This window comes from Artemia franciscana, chromosome 15, assembly GCF_032884065.1.
Source record: "Artemia franciscana chromosome 15, ASM3288406v1, whole genome shotgun sequence".
NCBI classification, from domain to species: Eukaryota; Metazoa; Arthropoda; class Branchiopoda; order Anostraca; family Artemiidae; genus Artemia; species Artemia franciscana.
The window spans coordinates 23,735,847-23,747,440 of NC_088877.1; the positions used below are offsets into that span (position 1 = coordinate 23,735,847).

The 11,594-nt window shown below is 34.7% G+C and overlaps 1 protein-coding gene across 1 annotated transcript in view; it reads left to right on the top strand.

Moving 5' to 3' along the window:
- The first annotated feature begins 4,115 nt into the window (after window positions 1-4,115).
- The window catches only part of LOC136036560 (uncharacterized), a 183,480-nt gene continuing 176,001 nt past the window's right edge, over window positions 4,116-11,594 (top strand). The window contains exons 1-2 of the mRNA XM_065718863.1: window positions 4,116-4,152; window positions 7,205-7,336. Coding sequence (XP_065574935.1) covers window positions 4,116-4,152; window positions 7,205-7,336 — 169 coding nt within the window. The remainder of the gene's footprint in view (window positions 4,153-7,204; window positions 7,337-11,594) is intronic.

The window sequence follows — 11,594 nt, forward strand, 5'->3', positions numbered from 1 at the left end:
CTCCCTTGTGGTTGCCCTTGCTCCAGGTCTTAAAACTGTGTTAACAGAACATTTACTAATCAAGACAATCAATAAATACCTTTTTGTTGTAGAAAGAATGTTCCAGTTGTTCGGGTGACATCCATAATTCGGTGCCCTAATTTGAGTCTCGACCGTAGATCCATTGACTATTGGGGATTTCGATGATGCCTCCAAAATCAGTAGTTTTGACATCTCCGTTCCTCCCAATTAATATGTTGGCCGCTAAAAGTAAAAACAGGTAATTTTGCTTTAAATTTTCGAAAATTGTAATTAATTATTTGCCAATTGTGTTTCAGAGCTCAACAAACAAAGACTCTAGGTTAATTATATACTGTGCACAAAAACCAGGTTCGTAAGGTCACCCGTTCGTAAGTTAAAAATACTTAAATTACTACTAATTCGTCAGTTGAAAATGTTTTCTTTACCTATCATCAATGACAACGGATTGCACTAAATTGCAAATGGTATCAAGACCGAATCAAGAGAACAAAAGTGGAGAAAGAAGTTCCTGGTGATAGTTTTTGGTTAATTAAGAGGAGATTGTATAGCATATAATGTTATTTGTGAGTAAGGCCTTTTTTGCATGTCATCACATGGTCTCATTGAGTAATTTCCTCTGAAGCTGATATTAGAATTCTCTATGCTTAAGGCCCATATCATGTCAGTTTTTGTTTGCTCTCTTGATCCATGTCCAAACCATTTTGACTGGCAAACCAATAGCTGTATTTTTGGCACTTGCTCATCAGGCATCAGAACTGACAAAAAGTTGGTCATGAACCTCAGTGGAAAGGATTTTTCAATCCAGTGCATGGATTACATCCACTCAGGCCATAATGAGATCGATATGAAATAAACAGAACATGCGATTCATAATATAATCCTTTATCTGCATACAATAATCATTTCACATAATTTAGAAAATTCTGAATTTTCAGTTACAAGAATTTGGAAAGCCTGATTCCGTTTTAATTTTCAGCTTTCTTGGAATTTGGAGTCTAGCCCACTCCACCTACTACCCTATAGTCCGCCCCCAAATCCCTTCGCCTCCCCAAAAAGCCTGATTTATAGAATCTAGAGGATGTGCGTAGTCCCATCAGTGATATATCTTCTAAATTTGGTACTGGTGCAGTTTAGTATCCCCTGATAAAAACAACTTGTTTTTAATTGTATATTATTCGCTTAATTGCGCAATAATCATTCAGTCAATAATAAGATATTGTCTAGTAGAAATAGGATACAAACAAATAATTTTTTACTGTATATTCAGGTTCTATTAGCAGGGCCTCTGTATCCTTTACTAAATTTTGAGTTGTTGACAACATTATTGTTGCATTATACAAACAGAAAAAACGGGCTTCTAAATCTGCTCCAAAATGACTAAGACCAAACTTGTTGAAAAAGCAAGCTGAAGGGAAAAAAGATCTTCCATACCGTCTTTTCTACAAAAAGGAAATTTATATTGCGCAATTACGAACAACAATCACGCAAGGAGTTTTAATTTGTACAAGATCCAGAGTAAGTCCGTGACAAACCCCCAACCCTCGCACTGTCCAAAAAAACTTTTTAGGAGAAATATAGCCATGTTGCATCTTGTTTGAAGCTGAATCTTGCAATGGTTTTCAATTTATGTTGTTGGAGGATCGAAGTAGGATATTGGCCTCTCTGACACCACCTATCCCCCTCTTCTCGCCATCAACTTTACAGTAGAAAGCTGCAATAAAAAGGACATAAACAATATGAATGAAAATCTTAGACACCAAAAAGCTCTAGTCTTTTAAGCTCTAGTTTTTACCTAGTTTCATAATGATGACTCCGCCAGTCTTTGTATATTCTCCCAAAGGCTTGACAACCCCTTTCTCATTTCCAGCAATACAGATCGCATTCTACTCGAAAGCCATTATTCTACTTTTAACACGATCTTAAAGCAAGTATGGAAGTGAAATAATAGAAAACACTATCTTGTAGGAAGATTCTGGCTCATGACCCCCCCCCCCCAACAAAATATTAAAGACTTCTTATTGCAAATGATAAGTACCACAAACTTCTTCCTATCAAAATTTAATGCACACTGAGTGGGAGGAAGGGGGACACTCGGACACTAATCCAAACCACCCACAGTAGCATAAAAAAAAATTGGCTAAGGTTTTATGCGTTTAAATTTTCCACAGCAAGAATCAGTAAGCAGGTGCAACGTAGTGACAAGTGTCTCAGTAGTTAATAGTTTTTACTGCGTATTGTAAAGTGTAGTAAAAAGTATTTCAATTTATAGTTTAATATTATTGCTTTAAAATACGTATAACATAGATTTTTTTTTACTTTGTTTCTATTTATCTGAAAATGAAAACTGCTTTTTGAAAAGCCCATTTAATAAGCAATAGAACTGTATAGAACGTGTTTTTTTTTTGTCATTTCATTCCCGTGGTCAAGGCATCTGAAATGGCTGATGTGCAACAAATCCTTTTCGTAATTTCAAAACCACAATTTACCCAACTGTTGAACCTTCATCCAGATAAATTAACAGCCAGTGTTGACAGGGAAAAAAATTACCCAGTTTGAGGGCGATGAGAGAAGGCATTCATCTCGCTTAAACGTCCCAATAGATTGCAGTCTTATAGCAGCTGAGATCCACGAGAGGTCATTGCCATTCGAGTAAAAAATGACTGCAAAAAAAATGAACCATCCAATTAAAAAAAAAGCACAAAGAAATTTATTGATTTTCTTCTAATGACGCTAAAGGCTCTTACAAATTGTTTTCTTCAATTGCACTGAGAACGGCTCTAAGTTACAGAGCTGAGACATCTTTATAAATTGGTTTTTACTCATTAAGGCCTTGAAAAATCATTTTTTCCCTTATTAGCCGCTTTCATCACGCACAAGTCAGAACGAAAAGTGATAACCTTTTCTTTTTCTTTTTTTATATATTTTCTTTTTATTTCATACAGAAACTATATAAATTTTCAAGAAATAACATCATGTCCATCAATCTGACCTAAGGTCTGCACTTTCAATGAAAGCCACATAGGTATCTCAAAATAAAAACAAAATCTGCAGCTCTGAAGAAAAGAAGAAAAACTCTTGCTCCAAAATCGCCTTTGGAAAGGGAATTACTTATCTTTGTGCCTTTTGGAAAGGGAATTACTTATCTTTGTTGAATATAAACTAAACTAGATCTACGTTGCAAGTGCAACCTGAGGTGTTGCGCTAACATTTGTTCAGCTTCGCCGAACAAGTGTTGCGAGAGAAACACTTTGGTTTTGTTTACTCGGTTTGATTAAAGATTGCAGTTTTTAATCTGTAAGGATCTTAAAATAAACAAGTCTACTACATGTCTAACCACCGGAACCAAATTGGTCTTACCATCAAATACACTGGAAACAAATAATAGGTGCACCAACTTACAGACGGTAAGGTACCCACTTACCGTAAAAACCACAAAGGTTAGACCCTTACGATTTTGTAGGAATGAGCTGAAATCAGGGTTCTAGAAAAAAAAAAAACACGACAAAACCAAAGTGTTGTTCTCGAAACACAATGATCAAATTGAAAAGAGAAGCTGATACAAAATCTTGAAGCAATAAAAGAGAGTAAATTGAAAACATTTTGGGAGGCATAGTTTTCAAATAGATCAAGTGGCAAACAATTTTTTTAAACAATTTCGTATTAAATAAAAGCTGTTATTCTTATTCCAGGAAAACGATACTACGCTGTAAACAGAACTAAAGCCAAAAATGATCTTTTTAAGAAACATTAGCTTGAAGAAAGTTCTTTGGTAAAAATACTCCGAATATTTCGGCCCCACGTCCGGAAGCCTTTCTCAGCGGAAAAAAAGAAGAAAATTACACACCAACAATTTAAGACTTTTATTAAGACATTATAAATAAAATGCCACGATAACTAAAACACCACAAAAAATATAAACAATAAAATAAATAAGAAACAAAACTCACATTATAAAACAAACACTCCCGCACTGACTGTAACTTTAGAAAAACTAAAGTAATTGTATATATTGACACTTACCTCTGCCACAATCGCTGTATAAATGGGAATCTATTAAAAATGAAAATTATATATACTTGCAACAATACGAAAAGATGTCACCAAACCCCAAATCCAATCAAAATCTTACAGGTTAATGAAGCAAAATTATGAATTATAAATTGAATGGAATTTTTTATTTGCTATTTTAGCTGCCCTCCGTTGACTTCTTACACCATTGACCATACTTTGACTTTCGTTCGCAAGGTTATTACTTGTTTCAGGACAATTATGCAAATCAATACTCGTTGAAGTTTTTGACTGGTCTTTAATTAACCTATTATAAATTGAATTTATTTTAAATTCCCCTTCATCTCTATTGATACTGATAGATAATCTTTTTTATTTCTATAATTTATCTGAAACTTTGTAAAAGTCCTACAGATTTATCAACAATTTTTGTCTGATCAAATAAAATACTATGACGACGAAAATTATCGGGGGGGGGGGTCAAACCCGGTACCTGCCCCTCCCTTGATATGGCTTTGTTGCTAAGACTACTGAAGTGGTACCATTTACCTTGCATAGTAAATCTTGCTTTAAGAATGGATGTGTAGGAACAGAGCCATTTTGGGGGCGGGGTGACCAAGACCTTAACCCTGGATGCGGTGGGTTGAGAGGCGCTGTGGCTAGGGTATTACCCACTTTCATCCAGTTTTTTACGTATATTCAACTTTTTTTTTAGTTAATTTTTCCCCTGACGCCTCAAACCCTAGGAAGGGCTGTGGATAAGGGTTTATCGGCTGTTATAAGGTAGAACTATATAGATAGCCCAAGTTATCACTTCTTGACTCCCAGGAGCTACGAATAAGTTATTATCAAGATTATTCTGTAGTTATCGAATATCATGTTAAAACTTAATTAAATAATGTGTGAAAGAAGGACTATCAGAAAGTATAACCATGATGGAAATAATTTACAGCATTAGTAATTTTTCGATAGCTTCTTATAGCTGTCTAAAGGGAAAGAAAACTAATCATGTCGAGGATTAATCCAATTAAATAGTTCCACTTTCATTCCTCTCCATTAAAATAATATACAGGTTAAAGACCGTACAGTTTACCCGTAAATTCTACTTAAATTGTGAACTTCCATAAGCCTTGATCATTGGTTCATTGGAAGGCACGTCGAGAGCTTCCTTTGGCCCTTCTTACTCCAGCCCGTTGAATAGTAGTTTTCTACCAATGTTATTTCTATCAATAAGAGGATAAAAGATTAGATGTATGAACATTTATTAAATAGCTTTTTTGTTGGCAAAGGATTTACATTTTAGCATATTTTGGCTTTCTGAATTTTTGCTTTTCCGAGGTTTCATTGTTTCATGAGCAAGAATTGGTATTGTCAGTTTATGAAAGGAGCTCGTTATTGGTTTAAGCTGAATTATGTTTTTTCTTAGTGAATTCTAAGTAAGAGACAAATTAAATGGCGTATTATTTCATTGACATAAAAAAATGGACTCCTGAAGGAATCAGTTTCATAAGTCCCTTTGCCCTTACCGCTCCAAAAATTTCCAGGAAATTTCAAATTTATCCCCCAGCCTTGGTACATAAAACGGTGTACTCTCTTATGATGGTCAGGAACCAAATTGGAGTCGTTGTAAAAGCATTCCTGTTTGTTCTAAGTTTTAACATGGCTTTTTATTTGTTTTTTATTATTATTATTATTATTATTATTGTTATTATTATTATTATTATTATTATTATTATTATTATTATTATTATTATTATTATTATTATTATTATTAATTACACTGTATAGCCAACAAAATACATTGCATCTATTTTGAAGTGGCCACTATACACACGAAATATTCTTGAGGCAGCATCTGAGATGCTATTTTGATTTTCTATTAGGGAAGGGAAACTGTATTCAAGTCAGAATAATATCTTACTTTTTTCTCGTTGTCGAGAAATTCATCTGCTTTTCGATGCATGTTTTACAAAAAGTTTTGTCTTGATTTTCTCACAATCAAATTGAAAAATTGAGATCCAAATGAAATAATTTGAACCAAGTACGTTTGCAGATATCACACAGTTTTTATATCACACAGTTTTATTTCCGAGAAAAATAGCTCTGGGCTCGTTTCTCCGAGGTAAATAAAGAAATTCATTAAATTACTCTATCTCGACGAAGTTTCAATAAATTTTGTCGTTTGTCTTTTTTGACGGACGCAAATTTCTGAATTAAAATTTGTTTCATTGAACCTTTCGTTCCCTTGAAAACTCCAGTGTTTCTGAAAAAAAAAAAAACAATATTCTTTTCATGAATAGATATCACACAGTATTGCGTTCTCTGAAAAGAAGAACTTTTATTTTTGAGTTTTTATTCTATTTCTCAATTGCAATTTTCCGTAAAATTTTTGAATTGCTGTATCTCTTGAACTCTTCTAGATAATTTGTTACCGTTTTCAATTAGACTCATAATAATTTTCTTAGGAAAATTGGGCTGTCGACTTCTAACATTCTTCTCCTAAGGTTCAAAAATTTTGTACACACTTTGAAGGCAATTTCACCTTTTGATTAATTCGTTCTTTTGAAGCTGTCGGCCCGTTATCCTGATGTTCAACCTTAACAAATACCTTGGACAATGTTGTTCAATTTATACGTACTCTTTTCTTCTTGTCGGGTCTTAAACAGTTAATCCAATGGGCACCACTCAGTTATTAAATACTGTCCGAGCTTTGCAAGTATCCGACAAGTCCTAACTTTTCTTGAGTTAACTTGCTTTTGAAAACAGAATACACACCGAGCCACATGCTTGTTAAAATGGCCTGCCTAACTAGGACAACAAAATTGAATATCATGCTATGATATATTGATATTTTCAACTAGAATACCGTAAAGTGCTATTGACGGCCGTATTTTTTTGTATAATCAGGAATAGTACATCGCAGCTATTTTGTGACTGTCCTAAAGAACTATGCTTTACTGGCCAAAGAGCCAGTTCAAACAGCTAGTAACTGGCCAAGACAATTATAATTCATGCAAAATATTCCTTTTCGTTTGAAGGTGTCGAACTTCAAGCCATCTTGTTATTTATTAACACTGTTTAATAACAGTAGAGTTTGGCGTCATTCTTGCGCTTAAAAGCCAATGCGAGAAATTTTCCTATCCTAATACAAATATTTTCTTCATATTACTTGCAGGTACACGGCCACAGACTACCCGATCTGTCGCTTTAGGAGTTGTTGTGAATATTAGATCAACCGCTGCTAAGCGTTTAAAAACCACCGAAGTAGCCAGAGACACTTCGTCGAGAAAACTGGAAGTTGCTGAAAGTTTGCCTGTCGATGAAATTAATCAAGTAATGTTTTAACTTTTTGTTTTTGCTTTGCTTATAATCTAGATTATGACTAAAACCAATGTCTTTTAGTCATGATGAAACTTGTAGCTGTGTTGGCCTCAGGCGGCTTGGTGCTGCAGTGAGTTATTAGTAGTAGTAGTAGTAATTTTGGTGTAGGAAAAGAAAACAGTAATGGCTATAGGCTTTTGCAATTTTGTAGGTATAACAACCTAGTTATAACCAATACGGTGTTTGGTCACAAAATGGCCCATAAGTTGACATGGTATTCACGTGATGGTAAGACAGCAAACCTTATTGATCATGTTATTGTAAACAGAAGACTAGCAGGATCAATACAAGATACTAGGGTGTATAGGAGTGCCGTTATTGATGTTAAAAGTAAAGATCACCATCTAGTAGTGTCTAAGGTTAATTTAAAGCTGAAATTTCGGAAGAGTAACTCCCTCCCGGAAAGTTATGATGTTGGTAGACTTCAGGATGAAAATTTGAGAAAAAAATTCCAGGAACAGTTGAGTACTAAACTTGAGGGTTTAAAATTTGACAATGTGGAAGATGGATGGAATAATTTCAGAAAAACAATTTGTGAAGTTGCTGATGGTGTCCTAGGGAAGAGTGCTAAGACAGCAACTAGGAATATTAGTGAAAAAAACTTTAGGTTTAATAGAGAGTAGAGGGGTTTTTATAAGAATTATCTGAGCGATAGGTCGTATGAAAAACAAAAGCAATGTAAAGAAAGTGGAGAAAGCATTAAAATATGAACTAAGGAGATGTGAAATGGAGGCGATGGATAAAATTGCTGAGGATCTGGAAGATGCGGCTAGACGGCATAATAGTAAAATATTATACTGGCATGTTAATAAATTGAAAGGGAGTAGCCGATCCGGACTAGTCCCAGTTAAAGATAGAAATGGGGCCACAATTAGTGATAAGGAAAAAGTTAAAGAAAGATGGGTGGAACATTTTGAGAATGTGCTAAACCGAGATACAGTTGTAGGAAAAGATATAGATGAAAATGAAAAAGTTTGTGATACCTTGGATGTGAAGGAAGATTTGTTTAGTGAGGAAGAATTAGCGACAGTACTAGAAGGATTAAAAAATAATAAGGCCCCAGGTGCTGATAGTATGATTAATGAGTTCCTTAAATGTGGTGGCTCTGAGGTTAGGAATAAGCTACTGAAGATTATGAACATGATTTTTGAAAAAGGGGAAGTACCCAATGATTTTAGGAAAACCTTAATTAAACCACTGTATAAGAAAGGTGACAAGAGTGAATGTCGGAATTATCGAGGCATTAGTCTGGTCTCTGTAGGTAGCAAATTACTGAGTAATATGATACTTTTTAGACTGAGACATGCTGTAGACAAAGTTTTAAGGGAAGAACAATGCGGTTTTAGAAAAGGTAGAGGATGTGTCGACCATGTTTTCACTCTTAGGTTAATAATTGAGAAGTCCCTTCGTTGTCAAACACCTTTGGTCCTTAGTTTTATCGATTATGAGCAAGCTTTCGATTCTGTTGATAGAACAGCGTTAACAAAGGTCTTATCGTTATATGGTATACCAGAAAAATACATTAAAGTGATTTGCGCTATGTACGAGAATAATACTGCTGCGGTTAAGGTAGGAAATGAGGTTAGCAACTGGTTTTGTATTAAATCAGGAGTTAAGCAGGGTTGTGTTCTATCCCCCTTTATATGGATCTTTTTGATGGACTTCGTCTTAAGGAGCACGGGAAAGGCAATTGGAGACCATGGAATCAAATGGGGAGGAAGAACGCTCCTGGACTTAGATTATGCTGATGATTTAAGCATATTAGATGAAAGTGTGAGCAAAATGAATGAATTTTTAGAGGTTTTACGAGTTCAGGGTGCTAAAATAGGCTTGAAAATTAATGTTAAGAAGACTAAGTTACTAAGGTTAGGAATAAGTGAAGATGAACAGGTGACCTTAGGTAACGAAAAGATTGATCAGGTTGGGAGCTTCAGTTACCTTGGTAGTATTATTAATAAAGATGGTGGGGAGCAGTGAAGATGTTAAAAGTAGAATAGCTAAAGCTCAGGGTGTTTTTTCACAGTTAAAAAAGTTTGGAAGAATAGAAAGATAAGCCTACAAACCAAGATTAGAATATTGGAAGCTACAGTGATGACAGTGGTCAAATATGGCTCTGAAGCATGGACACCTCCGAAAAGCAGATGAAAATTTACTAGATGTTTTCCAGAGAAATTGCCTACGGATTGTTCTGGGTACCCGGCTGACTGACCGTATTTCAAACAGTGGGTTGTACGAAAAGTGTGGTTCAATCCCGCTTTCTGGGGCTATAATGAAAGAAAGGTTGAGATGGCTAGGCCACGTTCTACGGATGAGGGATGACAGATTACCGAAGATTGTCCTTTTTGGCCAACCGTCTGGGGCTACACGGAAAGCAGGTCGTCCTTGTCTTGGTTGGGAGGATGTCATAAATAAGGATTTAAAGGAAATGGGAACTTCCTAGGAGGGTGTAAAGAGGGAGGCTTTAAATAGATTAGGTTGGAGGAGGAGCGTGCGTAGCTGTGTTGGCCTCAGGCGGCTTGGTGCTGCAGTGAGTTATTAGCAGTAGTAGTAGATAGAACCCATTGACAGTTGAGAGAAAGGCTAGATAAGCACGAACTTTCGATAGACGAATTGCTATAAAGTCTAAAAGTAAAAAATGACGATATTTTTGAGTGCACGTATCATTTAGTTCTTCTTCTTCTTTTTATTAGTCATGTTTATTTTCCATAGTAAATGGTTTACCGCAGTATTTTAGGAAAGTAATTGAAATAGAAAAATACAAACATAAAGGCTTATGATAATAAATAATGCTAAAATATCATGATAATGATATTTATGAATAACGCTTATGATAACTTAATACAAAGAGATTCAACTCGCGGGGCTTGTTGTTCTTGAGTCATTTTATTCCTTCTACCCAAGGTACTTCAAAAGGTTGATTTTTTCTTTTGTACTGAAGGCGACTTAGTGGTGGACATTAAATTAAACATTTTTGTCCCCTTGACTAAACCTAAGAACCCTGATTGCTTTAAGGCTAGTCGTCTAGTTTGTCAAAAACAATGAAAATTTTAGGTCGGTATTACATTTTCGTCAGTGCTGCCAAGTTGAACCGTTAAAATAAATCAGCATACCTAATTAGCGAAACTTGACAACGCTTTTTGTCCGTGAAAATTTAACCATTGACAATTTATCGATTCTCCAAGGCAACTAAACCTTCAAATGAATGCTACATCTTTTTAAACTTTTTGGTGCCATATGTTTTTAGCTTGTTTTCACTGATTTCTTACCCTATAATATTCCTATATTCATACACATATTCTTACGGGTGGAAGTCTCCACATTTTCTTGTTTTTTGTTCTTCGTTTTTTTTTGTTTTTTTTTTTTTTGGCCGTACGTCATGCATAGCCAATGTAATCTCAGAACATCTTTCTCTACCTTCCTTTTATTTTGTTATTTAACGAGTGTCACACAAACTAGGCTATCACTAAGTGCAAGTCATGAAAAGCCATTAGGTTTAGATGATACTTTTTATATTGATAAATTCAGTATTTAACGAAAAGTTCTAAATTTTTGACGAAGTCAACTGTCTGTCTTTTATTGTATTTTTTTAATGGCATTGCAAGGTGGAAGGGGGGCGTAATTAATGCACTACGCAAATTCGTCGCTTTCTACTTTCTTCATACGCACATTTCCCATGCTTGTCTTCAATAATTTTATTTAATGCCTTTTCGTTTAGTTCGTATCAAAAATTATAAATGAAGTTTTGTTTAAAAGGGTTACTAGAACTACAATTTCTGTTAAAATAACCACTCACGATATTCTACGAGCGCTCGTTCAAAACGCTAACCTTTTTGGGAGAAAAATTAACACGCATCAGTAAACATCTTTCTGGGAAAAATGTAAATTTTTTCAGTTCGGTATATAGAGGCTTGAAATATCTGTTATAGGACTCTGGGATTTACTTGAAACGATAATGTTATTTTCATCGAGACTACTTCCCTTTTGGTGGTGCTTTCCTCTCTTTTTTTAATTATATTAATTTTCTCAGGCTCAGACCTTATGATATATCTTCATATCTTATGTATTGAATACATTTCCTAATTTGAAATTATTAAAAGAAGTCAATTCTTTCAAAGTATGTATTGTTATCGAAGTTCTTTTTATAGTTTTAGATCTAATGGAATCAAAAAAAAAAAAAAAAACTG